Here is a 14542-nt window from a genome sequence, read left to right as displayed (position 1 = left end):
GCGCACCAGTGGACCAGGACTGAAGGATACAGGGGTAGCTTTGCTCCTCAGGGCAGCCCAGCGTTCTTGAAAGTGGCTGCTGCTTTTGAGCTCCCCTGATCCTGGTCCCTGGTGAGGCTGCTAGCTTGGAAGTCCAAAAGCTGAAGTAGCCCAGAGGGCTCGTGACTTTCTTTGCCTCATTCCCCATCACTGTGAATGGTTATGAAATTTTTGTGCTTTGCCAGAAAAGAACCGATTAATTGAAGTTTATGAGCACTGAGAGGCTAATTGGACCTGTCGGTTTGCAGGCATTGAGACCAGGGAAGCCTTTGGGACTGAGACTGTGGGGCTGTTTGCCCAGACCTGCAGGCACTGGCTGCACAGCTGTGGTGCCACGGAGTTCCAGGGGCTGGGGGAGCGAAGCAGAACGCTTCACGGTGCTGCTGGTCTGGCTGTGGCTTCTTCTTGTGTCAGGACCATGCTGACACTGCAGGATGCACTGCTCGCGTCTCTGCCCACCCCATCCCACTCCTCACTTGGCTGGCAGGTGAGGGGATGCTTTGACTGGGGTCTCCCCTGGCTGCAGAGGTCATTACCTAGAGTAGAGCCCTGATTTTTGCTTCCCCCTTAATGCGCTGTCCCTTCCTCATCACCTAGCAGTGCTGCAGACCTGTGGTGCTTGGGGCATCTCTGAGGATGGTGCCAAGAAAAAAATATTTCCACCAGCTCTGGTGGCCTTTTCCTCAGCCCTCATGCTGGTCCCTGCTTAGGGTGCTTCTGACTTACCCACAGGTATCTCAGGGCAAAGTTCATGTCTTATCATACTTTCAGTGTTAGACAGGAGGAATGAGACACCTGAGAATGACAATCACCTCTGTGTTTGTGAGTATTGGCTGAGTTCCTGTAAGTATTAGTCTCTTGTGTCCCCTGAAGGAGGTCAGCCTGCCCTGGCTGGAGCAAAAGAACACCTAGTGCTTTGGGAATGTCCTCACAAAATGGTGAGGCCACACCATGCTTCAATTTGATAGCATTTCAGGGCTTTCGGGTCTGAGAGTGAAAATCTCCAGACCAGGGGAGTGTCAGAGGGGGAAAACATCTTGTCTCGGACCTGAATAATCTGTCGGTGTGTGGAGGTTCATGGCTGGGACAATGATGCTGCTGTAGCACAACACAGAGCACAGAGGGGCTGATCCTGCACAGAGGAGCACAGCCCCTGTGTTTAACTCCTTCTGGGATAGGTCTGACGTGGTGGTCAACCACAAAGGAACCCCATAAAAGAAGGGTTTCCTTTGCCCTTTGTGCAAATGCATGGGTTTGAGGCATTTCCATCATTATCATTTTTAATTTATGCATTGCTTTACCTCATTTCCATCTTGCCCACAGAGCCCCTTAGCGTACCACCTCTCCATTTTCCCCATGTCCAGGCTGTCGAGCAGAACCAGCTCCATTTTGGTGTGAATTCCCTCCAGGGTTTGGGGCTCGCCCTGCCCACTGTCAGGCTGGAGAGAAAACACCTGGTGCTTCATCCCCTCATCGGCTGGAGCCTGCCATTCATTTCTCAACCTCATGTGATATCTCACCTCGCTGCAAAACAAGCCTTCCTCCGTGCTGGCAAGCACCGTGAGGAGGAAGAGGAGGAGCTGACAGCCCTATGTTCAAATTCCCCCTGCTGCTCTGCCAGCTGCCTGCTCCTTGTGTGACGTGACACATGCTCAGCCACTCCAACCCACAGCTGGATGCTTGCCCTGAGTGTGAGGACTCGTCACTACATGGTGGGATTTCAGCCCCGTAGGTGGGAAGTTGGCACTGCTCTGCCTCGGCACGTGGACTTCCCACGTGTCTGCAGGCATCTGCAGGTTCCCTGGCCCCAGGTGTGAAGGCAGTGAGTTATACCTGTGCGGAGTGCCAGTGAGGTGCCAGCATTCTGTTGCTGGCTGTCCAGGAGCAGGTCTTTGCTCTCACAGTGGCTGTGGTGCATGATGGCATGTCTAAATGCATGTCTTGCCCCACTTGCAAGGGAAGAGCTTCACCACTGGCTTTCCAGCCTGTGGGGGCAGCCCAGGGCAGCTGGGGGTAAAACCCAAGGGAAATGGGAGATGCTTTGCAAGATGAGCCTCATCAGGCTATGTGGTAGCGCTGGGCACTGAGCAGTCCCAGGGCGTTCAGAGCGCTGTTGAGCCCAATGAGTCAAAGAGGCTCGTCTGTGGTGCTTTGCATTGCAGATGCAGAATAGGGATAAATTCAGGGACTCCATCCTGGAGCCTCAGTGTGGTGATTCTGTTACTTGGTACAAATCTGCCTGAAATCCCTTTTGTAAAAAGTGTCTAGTTCTCAAAATCCTGCCTTGCTTTGTTGGGATGCTCATTGACCGGGAATTTTTGCCTGAATACATCAAAGTAGGTCATGGGTAGTAAGGCTAGGGTAGCTTTGCTGGGGGAAAGGATGCTCTTTTTTCCCTTCCCACCTATTTTTTGCCCTGGTACAGCAGGCTCGGTTGGGCTGAGTGTGCGAGATGCAGAGAGATGAGCAGGAGTACACAGCTTCATCTGAATGAGCTTTGCCCCGCGCATGTTATTTTGCAGCTCTGGTCACAAAATCTCAAAACAGTAATTTTGATGGCAGGAGCATGAGCTGTGCTGGTTAGATGGGGACACACGGCAGATGTGGTCACAGCAATGCAGTGCGGTGCCAGGGAAGGAAGTCAGAGAGAAAGACAGAGTGTGAACAAAATCACTCTCCGGAAAGGTGCCCCATTAATCAGTCAGCAGGGCCAACTCAGCAGAGAGGGAGGGAAAGGGAAGCGGACAGGGACTGAGGTGGTGTGCGGGGGCTCGGAGGGAGGATCTGGTGCAGGACTTCCTGCAAGTGGATGTAGACAGAGAGCAGGAGCTCTGTTGTGCCATACCATGTCGTGTCATGCCCGCACCTTCACCCACGTGCAGTCCTTGCAGGGGTTTCTAAGCCCATCACCTGCTGCAGCAGTGCTGGCTCTGGCACAGACACTGCTCTGCAGGACTGAGCTATTTGTAGCCATTGCATGGGAAAAGTAGACCCCGTATGAGGCTTTCCTGCAATGTTCTCAAGGATGGAGAGAGGCCAGGCACAAGGCTGGAGCCTGCAGGCTGCTCGGTCTCTGCAAGACATCCCCCACCAAGCAGGGAGAGCCCTGGGATGCAGGACCCAGCAGGCAGCCCCGCCATGCTGAGAGCAGCAGTGATTTCAGGGTGCAAAAAGAGGTGGAGAGGCCTGGAGAAAATGAAGGAGCTGCTGGCGATAAGGAGAAGGCTCTCAGTGCAGCCTGGCCCCTTTCAGAGCCGTGCACTGAGAGATCAAGGCTAGAAAAACTGCTGGGAAACGCACTTCTTTGAAAATAGACAAGGTGTGAGTGGCTGTGGGATCCTGCTTCCTCTCCTCACCTCCCATCAATCCCCTTCTGTTTATTTTAATATCCCGCTGCCAACTTGCTTGGAAACCATCTTGAAAAAACAAAGCTCGCCGGGGCTGCCACATACCTTTTTAATTACATTAATGCTCTCCCTGTGCAAGAGCACGATTCGGTGTGCACGAGAGAACGGGGTCTGCTTGGAGCGTCAAGGAGATAAAGCATCGCCAGGGTTGGAGGTGGGGAAGGAGGGTCTTGGAGGAGAGGAGACACTCCATGCTCTGGAGACATCTCCCTCGCGTCCTGGGATTTGACGGAGACAGAAACCATCTGTAGGTTGGGTAGGGAAGATTTAACGGCCAAACCCAACACCAAGTTCAATGCTGGGGAGAATGAGATACAGGAAAGTACCACAGCAAGGCACACGCTCCCTTGGAGAGGGAAAGGACAGGGCCAGCAACAGGGTAGGATCCATCTGGCGAGCACTGAGAGAGACAGAGAAATTTTGGGGTGGAAAGCTGATGGCCTTGAAGATGCTTTTGCAGGCTAGGAATGGCTCTGTGCATCCTTCTGCCTGTCCTAGATGCCACAGGCGGCTGTGGGCACCAGCACCCCAGGATGGTGGCCTGGGAAGGGGGTATCAGGATGAGCAGTGGGTCCCCAGCATGAGCCAGTGTCTGATGCGGGGAGTCCCCGAAACCCCAGTAGTCTGGGGCCGTCGAGGAGGCTGGACAACCCCAAGGGCTGGCCCAGTGCTGGCTGCCAGCGGCGGGAGCGTCCCCAGCCCTGCGCCGTGGCGCTTGCGGAGGGAGCAGTGGTTCCTTTTCCTGTTGTACTCGCAGAGGTCCATGGACAGGATGCATCTGCAGGAATCCCACAGCCTCAACCTGCACAGATCGTACTTTTTCTTTCTTCCCCTCCACCCCCCGGCGTTGTTTGCTAACAGGTCACCAAGTGGCACGTGAAGGGAGGCAGGGAGTTATTTCTGCGCCTGTCCTGCTCCCTCCAAACCCAGTGGTGGGGCAGACATGGTGCACAGCATCGGCTGAGAGGCTCCCACCAGCCTGGACCCTTTTTTTTTTTTTTTGTGGTTCAAGCAAAGGGCACAGCTCTGGGTTTGAGACCCACTTCGGTGCCTGGGGATCGCTGTGCCAGGGTTTTGGGGATCAGCTTGCTGCTTGCTGCCTGGAGCACCAGCAGAATGAGACAGATCCTGTGGAGAGCTGTATCTTTCCCGTTTTGGGCTGAGCACTGTGGGGGGCGATGGGCAACCCCGGCCGCTGGCCAGGGCGATGGACCAGCAGGCTGTGGCCAGCTGGAGAGCCGTGTTTTCACTGGGATAAGCGTGTCCGGCGTTAATAGGAAATGCAGCTTAACGGTCAGATTCCTCCCCTCTCCCCACTCCCCTCCTTTTTTTTTTTTTTTCAATAAGCCTCGTTACATTTTGAAGGGATTTTACCAAAAATGTGCTCCTTTATTTTCACAGCCCCGCGGCACATTTTTGTGTGTGACATCTGACGTGCCCTCCCTCAGGAAAGGGGAGCTTGGAGGCACGAGGCAGGGTGTCCTCCATGGGGGCCAAGCGCCGCCTGGTCCCGGGGGGGCCAAGACGACGCCAACCTGCCTCGTGTGTTGAGTGACAAACGATGGCTGTTGCTGTTGTTCCTGAGAGAGGGGTGTCTGTAGGACGGGTCACGGAGAGTGGGACCCCCACGCAGGCGGAGGGGGGCTGGGATGGCCACTGGGCTGCCGCCGCCTCACGTGGGCGAGGGAAGAGGAGATGGCAGGGGGAGACGGCCAGTGCCCCGCTGTTGCCATGGGGGCAGCCGCGGGGACGGCCACCTCAGAGCCATGCGCAGGCGGGAAGGAAGTGGAGAACAATCGGGGAGAACAAGGCTGGCGGCCCTGGCCTGGCCGTGCCGGCGGTGCCGCTCAGCACGTCCTTCTACCAACGCATCCCCCCTTGGCAGACCCTCCTGGTGGTGGTGGGCACCCCAGCTGCCTCACAGACCAGGCTCCTCATGCTGCCCTTTGGAGTCGTTGTGTCTGGTGGCCGTTTGATGTCTCCTGGGGCAGGTTTCCCCATAGAGAAACATCCCTCACGTGGCTCTACCACAGGGGTTCCAAGTCCTCAGGCCACAGTTTTGAAGGAGAGGCATCATATAGCGTTCCTGCCACCCATGGAAACACCACAACCTCGAGACCTCTCCCACCCTGCCAGGTCTCTCTGAGAAATGGGTTTGAATGTTAGGAGGGAAGGAGATGGACATGCACAGAACAAGTTGCAAAAACCTCACGTTTCCGTAGAAAAATCGAGCTAGCAACTTATTTTTGCATTCTTTTCATCCTTAGCATTTAGCATCCACCTGAGTCACAGCTTCACATTTCGCAACCTGGATTTTTTTTCTTCTATTTCTGGTTAGTTTGCTTGCTTTTTCAGTCACCGAGACTTTTCTTTTCAATTATCTCACGTCTCCAGAAGCTGGAGTTCTAAGATAAAGATCACAAAGTAATGACAGTCAGCAACACTGTGGTAATGAAAAACAACGGGTGCATGATGTTTTGTCCATGGGGAGCTCACTTAGGGTGCGTGTCTGGCATGCCGGAGATGCAAGAACTTGAGAAGTGGGACTCTCCCAGACAAAAGCTGGGAGAAGTGCATGATAATGTGTTTAACTGCCCATCCTTGAGCCTGGATAATTTCATTTCTGGAATGCGTGCCCAGCTGCTGTGTGGGGAAGGGGGCTGCTGTAACCCCCTAAGGTTTGGTCCTGTCTGAGTGGCAGCCTGTGTTGGAGAGTGCCTGGAAGAAGAAGGGCATTCAGCGAATGTCTGCTGGCTTCTGAGAGCACCTCTGTACAAATGGAAGAGTTTTGCATTAGTGGCATGAGGGCAGATGGATTTTTGTCCCCTGATTAGAGCAAACCACATGAATATAGAAAAATCTGCCATATTTCCTACAGTTTTCAGATAAGATCATTTCTGAGCAGTGGTCTAAGCAAGCTCAATCTCAGTCACCTGGTGAGGAATGGCCACACCTGGAATCCCTGATTTCTGGTCTTCCATTCTTTTTCTGTCCCTCATCTGTTCTAGTCTGTCTGTCTGATGTTTCCTTCAAGAGGCTTTTCCCCTCTCCAGGCTCGTGATGCCGAGCTAGCTGCTGCCCAAAGTGGTGGGTCCAGACTAGCAGTTGTCTGCATCATCCCCTCTCTCCTTTCTCTCCACAGATCTGGTGAGCAGCTATTCTATGACCCCCCCTACTCTTAGCATCACCGAGGAGGAACACGTCATCAACGCCAAGGATACGCTGACTATCACGTGCAGGTAAGCTGCATGGCTCTGCCTGGGTTGCTCATACGTGGTAAGTGTTGGAGGACCAGGCAAGGACAGCCCCCTGTGGAGTTGTTGACTGCAGCACACCTGCAAATCAGCACAGCTGGCTGGGAATCTACCACATTCACCATGTGTGAATTCATCTAATTAATTAATTGAAAAAGAAGCTGAAGACTTCTCAGAGGAGATAGACCTCTGCTGTAGTCCGCCAGGCAGAAGGAAGGTAAAGAAACATTTGCATGATCTGATAGCTTCCTTGGAAGCTCTTTAGGGGAAACTGGGTTCCTAACTCTCCTTGTCTTTCTCTGATGCTGCTTATTCTCATCTCCTCAGGGGGTGCTAGGGTTGTAGTTCTGGTTCCTAAATGTAGCAGGTCATTTTGAGGGAAGTGGCGAAATATCCTTGGGAGAAGGCAAAGCTGTGTTTAGTGGTGGCTGTGAGAGACTGCCAGCTTTCTAGGATGCTGGAAGTTAATGCTCTGCCTTGTACATGTGGGGGTGAAGAGAAGCCCTGGCCTGGCCAGGTGAATAATTCTGTGTGAGGAGCTGGAGAATCTCTAGTTGGTTTGGAAGCTGTGGCTCTGAGAAGGTGATATGCTGGAACTGATTTATCCTGCGCTTGGATGTTTGGCTGTACGTGTTCAGCACTACACTCTATCTTAGAAATAAAAAAAAAACAAGTGAGAGAATTGACCAAGGTCAGTTTTCCTGACAAAGCTGGAGTTTCCCTTCAGCAGCTGAAAGCAGATCCCTGCTTGGGATGAGAGTTCTAGGGCCCAATGAGGATATAAATTCAGCGTGGGCCTCAAATGGGTGTTTCTCAGTGTTATATATAACCACGGAGCAATTACTGCAAATACTTGGCTGGCATTGTGTTCATGTCTTGTCACAAACATATTTAACTTTTCCTGGAACAGATGGCATTGCTTTTACTTTGTGAATCAGCTTGTAGCCAGGGGAGAGGGACAGAGGAAAGGTTGTTGACAGCCGTACTGAACCGATTTCGCTTGGTCCGGGAACTTAATTAGTCATGAGCTCGTTCATAAGGTGACCTGAGGAGCCATGGTGTGTGCTAGGTTGTGGGAAATGTGCGAGCTGGAGGACCGTGGTGAGCTGTGTAGCTGCTGTGGGGGGCATGGGGGAAGAGGAGGGGATCTAGGGACTCCTGTGCTCTGCCACGGCAGTTCTCTCCACAGGGGGATGGAGGAGCTGACGCTCTCTTTTAAGACCTTGGAAAAGGGGACATTCAGTGAGGTTATTCTGAATGAGCTTGTAATCAGGCCAGAACCTTTCTCAACATTGGTCCAGAGAGGGGCACAGAAAGTGGTTTCAAGGCTGCATTGCTTGCAGATTGAGCCAAGGCTGAAGGACGTATGGAAGTTAGAGGTAAAGTGTCTTCTGCACTCAAGCATGAACTTAACGCCACGAAGAGGAAAGCCTTTCTTTTCAGGTAACCCTCCTGTGGACTAGGAAGGATGAAACTATGCTTTCCTTATGTGTTTGCTAGGTATTGATTAATATGAAGGAAAATCACATGAAGTGGAAAAAAACACAAAGTCTTATTTCCACTGCAGACTCTGCATGGCCTGCCCTTGCAGGGAACATCTTACAAGGTACAGTCTCTTTAAGAGGCAGCAAGCTCCCTGTTTCCTGTTGCAGTGCCAAGGCTCGTTAGGCAAAATCCATACAGCATGCTGGTATGGAGGCAGCTGAGATAAGGAACATCCTTAACCCCAGCTCCCAGGGTCAGGACTGAACTTGCTAGTGGAAGGACAGCAAACGGTACTAAAACCTGTCCATCCTCTGCCCACGTGCTCCGTGAGCATCCACTCTGCATCCTGCTACCCCAGATGTGCTCTTCTGGGATTGCACAGCGTCCTTCGCACCATCCGCAAGCAGATAAGACAGCATCTCCTGCGTGGCTCAGAGGTTCCCCTTCTCGCCCCAGGCTCTCAAGCCTGTGTGTGTGTAATGTCTTTAGGAGAGGATTTTGACTGTGGAACACTAATACTCAGTTTGAATGAGAAGTAACCCTTTCCTGATCCTTGGATCTCTAATTACACCCAGCTGCTTCTCCAACCTCTTCTCTGGATGGTGGCCTGCCCTGGGAAGACCTGGCTTGTGTTAATGGGAGCTGAAGGGGAAAACATGCAGACCACCAAGAGAACAGGCAAAGGAGAGGATGATGGGGCAGGGTAGGGCAGAAACAAATATGAAATAAAATCCAGGATCCAGGGATCCCCGCTGAGCATCGTGTTGGAGGTGGCTTCAGTTTGACCCTGGTCTTCCCCTGAGAACAATGTCCTCTGGCTGCTCTTCGAGCTGCCCTGGAGCCAGGAGTATGGGCCTGCAGAGCTGCAACAGAAAGCTGAGTTCAAAACCCACGATGTGAGAGTCCCTGGAGACATTTCAAGCTTCACCCACCGAGCGTGAGAGTCTCGCAGCTGACTGCACTCTCAGGCTCCCTTGCAGCAGCCTGGATCTCGCACACTCACCGCTCTGCACCCCCATCCTGCTCCGCAGCCCACCTAGACTAATCAGTGACCAGAGTCTGTGGCAGACCATGGGATAAGTGATGCCTCCGGAGCTGGGCATGCTTCGCAGAGACCCAAAGAAACACCAAACCCATAGGCCCCCAGATACTGGGGCTCTGCTTTACCAAATGGCATCACATATAATCATGTTCCCCCATCACCCAGTGCTAGACACCCTGGAGAAGTTCAGACAGAGCAAGGGACCTGTGTAGGAGCATCCACCAAAATACAGATCACACCAGGCTGGCTGAGAGCCCCAGTGAGGTTTCGATCGAAGCATGTGGCAGAGCAAGGCAAAGGGGCTGATGCTCACAGGGACAATGCATCTTTTATTACCTCCCATCATGAGAAAGAAGGAAAGAATATTGTGAATCTCTGCGCTCATGCTCTCAGCAGCCTGCGCTGGGGGAAAGCAGAGAGCTTGTGCTGTTCCAGCTCGTGAATATTGGAGCAGCGCCCACGGCAGCCAGCTGCACAACAGCAGGAACCTCCATCAGGATCAGCTTGGTCCTGGCTGTGCTGGCCCAGCCCCAGCCATTCCATCCTCTCCTATCCCATCCTGCAGATGCTGGGCATTCATATGGACGTGGAGAGTCACCCAGCCGTGGTATTTAGAAAAAGAAGGGCAAGGTTGTCCTTTGCTGCCCAGTGAGTTGTTAGTAGAGCTGACTCACAGGTGCTTGCAGATGCACAAGCCCTAATGTGGCAGAAAGAGGAAGTATTTGACCCCAGAGCCCTCTTGGCTCTTGTGGAGGAAATGAGCGTTGTGGCAGGGCTGAAGGACCCCAAGGACAAGGTAATGCCCTGCTATGGATGCTCCGGAGCAGTGTCTGGGGACATAAACCACCTGCTGCTCTTTCCTACACGTGTACGACTGCCGTGAGCATCCTCTGTGCTGCTGAAAGGGGATCTGACTTATCGAAGCTAAGCCACAAAGCCACAGCTAGCTTTGCCCGTCATACCACACTTGGGAGCTTCAAAGAGGATTGAAGAGAAATGGTGCCAATTGCAATGTCTCCCTTGAAGAGCATCTGTCCTGAAGAGATTTAGGAAAACAGCTATGGAGAAGCCTACAGTGCATCTGTTTCCAGCTGGCATCAGCAGGCTCCATCACCCTGAGGCACATTATCACAGAGCTGGAAGAAAACAACTTGGGAACAAATCTTTGAAGGTGACAGATAGGAGGGAGGGAGCCATCCAAAACTGCTGCCTGGACCTTTCCCAAATGAAGAGGGGAGATTCAGCCCTGCCTTCTTCTGGCCCTCTTAACACACCAGCAATGTTAACTTGGATTCACGCTAATGCCTGCACCTTCTGTGTCCTCACTGACTCTGGTCGAGCAGCACGTGATACAAGGAATGTAGTTTAGAACCGCCAGGAGGCTGGTTGGCAGGTCTGTTTGTACTGGCCCATCCGTGTTTATATAAATATGTGTCACTCAGCTACTGCTAGCCTTGGTGGTTAATAAAACAAGGGGATCTGATAATGCGTGAAAATCCCAGTGGATAAACAAACAGAAAGCGGAAACAGTGGAGACTTGTACAATTACCTTGCTCCACATGGAGCACCAAAAATGCCTGAGCAAACGCAAAGAGATCCTTTGTGCAGTTGGGGTGTGAAGCTCTTAGCTCCGAGTTGAGAGTGGGGCCAGCCTCATGGTCTGTGCCCAGGGCAATGGGTATGGCAGAGACCACTCAGTGTTACTGGTTTGGTGATCAGATTTACTATTATTTTTCCTTGTACATGCATAGGATGGGAAAAACACAAAATTCAAGAGTCTTATTTTTCTTGAAGTGTTTGTGAGACTGGTCCTTCGGAAAAGCCTGCTGTGATTCATGGATGCAAACCGCTGGAGGTGTCCTTCCAGTCCTGCCTCAGGCACCAATGGCATTTTTATTGAATGCAGAAGTTTGAGCTGGATCAGAGAGGCTGTGTGGATGTCCACAAGGGCACGTCCTTGCCTCCAGAGCCCTTGTGTTTGGTGACACAGGGAGAGTGTGGCACACTCTCCAAATATCCGCAGTGAGCTTGGATGCAGGAGCTGGATGAGGGTAAAGTCTGCAGGAAGACAAATCAGCTGCTGAAGACAAAAATAAAGAGGCAGGTCTTCCCCCCACAATGCTTGGACAGAAATCCTGTCCTCATTGCATCTGAGCCTTTGTGGCCTTGGATGGCACCTTATCTCACTTCCTCCTTGCTGTCCCTTGCTGGATCGAGTTATTGGAGATGGTCACAGTCTGGCTGCGCTTAAAAGCATCTGCTCACCAAGCTGCCCTGGTGGGGCCCTGACGGAGGAGCTGTGTGTGCCAACACGCCTGGTCCCAACTTGCATAATAGGGGAACCCAGTTTCCCCTAATAGAGCAAATGGTCCTGACAAAAGGCTGGGTTTTTTTCCCCACAGCTGTCTCTTGAAATATCTCCTTTTTTTTCCCATTCTTTTTTTTCCACGTTCTTGAGTGACTTTCAGCTACACTGGCAAACTTTCAAGTCGGGACGAGGCACTTCTCTGAAAGGGGCTCTGATTTCACGGAAGGAAACTTCCAGCGTGGAATAAAAGCTTGTTTTGTTTGTAGTAAACAAATGCAGTTATAGCAATGTGCGCATGTGCATACATGTGCATATCCAAGCCTCCTGCTCTGGAGATCCTTGACTAGATATCAATACACGCATACATGGGTTGCATGGGGTTTTCTTGCAGTTCCGGGACTTTTCCATTTGTCTTTGGGCTGCTGGTGAACAGGATTCACAGTCGTGCCCTCGGAGGGATGTCTGTAGCTCAGTGTCTGCAGAGGTGGCAAGGGGAGCGTGCTGGAGAGCTGAAGGGGTTGCAGGGTGCTGTGCAGAGCAAAGGAACCCCCTCCTGCAGCAGCAGGGAAGGAAGTAGAGCTGGCAGTTGGACAGAGGGTGATCAGTTCAGCCTCCCCTTGTTTCCTCCTTGCTGTCTTGTATTCCTGACTCCCTCCTGCTTTTCTCTTTCTCGTTTTCTTCCCAGTCTGCTCTCCCTCCCTCATGCTCCTTCCCACTCCATCACACCACGAGCCCCAGCCAGCCGCTGCACCGAGCCAGGGGAGCTCATCACATCCGTGTGTTTTATTAATGGCTCTGGATCCTTTTTATAATAAGAGGGAATAAAGAATAAATGGAGCCTTTCCCTGAGGGCGCTTTGTGATTCCCTGTCCCAGCATCAGTACCGACAGGACAAAGTCATGGCAGGGGGAGACCTGCTTGTGAGTGGGCTGATACCTTACAGCCTGGCATGGCCAGAGAGGTGGCCCAGGGAAAAGAACGAGCCTGTGCTTGGCCAGTGATTAGTGAAGCTGCTTGCCATCTCCTTGAGCTTGGTTTCTCCTTGGAGGATGGATGTTCCACCGCACCTCAGCCCAAGAGAAGACTGTCTGGGCCACGTGCAGGTGTGTGCAGAGTCACACAGGACATCTAAACCCTTCGTGGGGTGTTGGTTGACAGCCGACTGAACATGCGCCAGCAGTGGCCCAGGTGGCCAAGGCCAATGGCATCTTGGCTTGTATCAGAAACGGCGTGACCAGCAGGTCCAGGGAGGTTATTTTCCCTCTGTACTCGACACTGGTGAGACCGCTCCTCGAATCCTGTGTTCAGTTCTGGGCCCCTCACCACAAGAAGGATGTTGAGGCTCTGGAGTGAGTCCAGAGGAGAGCAACAAAGCTGGGGAAGGGGCTGGAGAACAAGAGGAGCATGTGAGGAACCTGGGGTTGTTTAGCCTGGAGAAGAGGAGGCTGAGGGGAGACCTCATTGCTCTCTGTAACTCCCTGAAAGGAGGTTGTGGAGAGGAGGGTGCTGGCCTCTTCTCCCAAGTGACAGGGGACAGGACGAGAGGGAATGGCCTCAAACTCCACCAAGGGATGTTCAGGCTGGACATTAGGAAAAAGTTTTTCACAGAAAGAGTCATTGGGCACTGGCAGAGGCTGCCCAGGGAGGTGGTTGAGTCACCTTCCCCGGAGGGGTTTACGGGACGGGTGGATGAGATGCTGAGGGACATGGTTTAGTGATTGATAGGAGTGGTTGGACTTGATGACCCGATGGGTCTTTTCCAACCTGGTGATTCTATGATTCTGTTTTCAAAGCTAATTCATCTCTTTGCTCATGTCTAGAGGCCAGCACCCCTTGGAGTGGTCGTGGCCTGGTGGCAAGGTGGACCCTACTGGGAAGGAGAAGGAAACTGAGTTGGTGGCCACAGCAGCCCCCAGCAGCGGCTGGGCGATCCGAGAAGAAGACTGTGAAGGGACGGGCACAAAGCCGTACTGCAAAGTGCTGGTGCTGACGGAGACGCAGGCGAACGACACAGGCTACTACCGCTGCTACTACAAGTACATCGATGCCAAAATCGAGGGCACCACAGCGGTCAGTGCCTACGTGTTTGTGAGAGGTAAGAGCCATTGGCGATGCCACCTTTGGGCTGGGCAACCTCAGGGGCAGCATATGCACCAGCAGAATATCAGCAAGATTAGAAAGCCCAATGTGCCCCCCTAGCCTTCCAGAGCAGAGCGTGGCTGCTGCAGGCTGGGGGAAGAGGCCAAGGGCTGGTTCCCAGCACTTCGAGGGAATCAATATCCGTCCACTTCTGGGGGATGGCAGCAGCGCCTGGGATTCAATTACATCCCAGCCTGGGGGCATTGCTCCAGCCAGGCTGGAATGCAGGAATTTAAGGAGTGAGAATCAGGCCTAAGAGACGCTCCACTGCTAAAAAAAGCACCAGACTTAGCTTCTGGGCAGCTGGAGGCTTTCTGGGATACTAGTGGCTAGGGATAATAATGTTCCATAAAACTGAGACTGAGAGAGGAGCGGTACAAACATTCCATGTGCAGCCGCTTCTCGTCCCCAGGGCTGGATGTCCCTAGAGCTGCTCCACCATGGCAGACCCAGATGTTCTTCTGTCCCTGCAGGCAGGGTTATGAGATGTGGTTTGGAGGAGTGCTATCCACCAGGCTTGGCGATGGAACCTCTGCTCAGCAAGTGGCCGCAGAGCCAATACTCGGCTTCCCCGTGTCCCGAGGGCTCTTCTGCTGTCTCCCCCACTGCTCACAGCATGCTTCAGCAAGATAAATGAGCGTGGTCCCCTGGAAACAGTTGGCTGAGCTATTTCTCTTTCCACCCCCATTTAGTAGTTGGTGCAGTTGTCATGAGCCAGGCAGGTCATGACATATAAAATGCATTTTTCAGAAGTCCCGGGGCAAAGCCAAATTTGCCTCTGAAACTACGCAGAGAAAAATGCAGGGGTAAATCAGAGAAGCTGGGCAGCTGCTGGAGGGGAACTGGGGTCTGTTTGGGCAATTGCCTC

General features: G+C 52.7%; 2 protein-coding genes across 5 annotated transcripts in view; both read left to right on the top strand.

The window, feature by feature from the left end:
• Nucleotides 1–14542, top strand: part of RNF130 (ring finger protein 130) — a 163049-nt gene that overhangs the window by 61342 nt on the left and 87165 nt on the right. The gene's annotated exons all lie outside the window — the stretch shown is intronic.
• Nucleotides 1–14542, top strand: part of FLT4 (fms related receptor tyrosine kinase 4) — a 58335-nt gene that overhangs the window by 16110 nt on the left and 27683 nt on the right. For all 4 annotated transcript variants that reach the window (XM_069869136.1, XM_069869135.1, XM_069869134.1 and 1 more), the window contains exons 2-3: nucleotides 6589–6685; nucleotides 13356–13630. In XM_069869136.1, coding sequence (XP_069725237.1) covers nucleotides 6589–6685; nucleotides 13356–13630 — 372 coding nt within the window. The remainder of the gene's footprint in view (nucleotides 1–6588; nucleotides 6686–13355; nucleotides 13631–14542) is intronic.

The sequence above is a fragment of the Phaenicophaeus curvirostris genome, chromosome 15 (assembly GCF_032191515.1).
Source record: "Phaenicophaeus curvirostris isolate KB17595 chromosome 15, BPBGC_Pcur_1.0, whole genome shotgun sequence".
In the NCBI taxonomy this organism is placed as follows: domain Eukaryota; kingdom Metazoa; phylum Chordata; class Aves; order Cuculiformes; family Cuculidae; genus Phaenicophaeus; species Phaenicophaeus curvirostris.
Note: the sequence above shows the minus strand (reverse complement) of the source record. Positions and strands in the feature narration are given on the sequence as shown.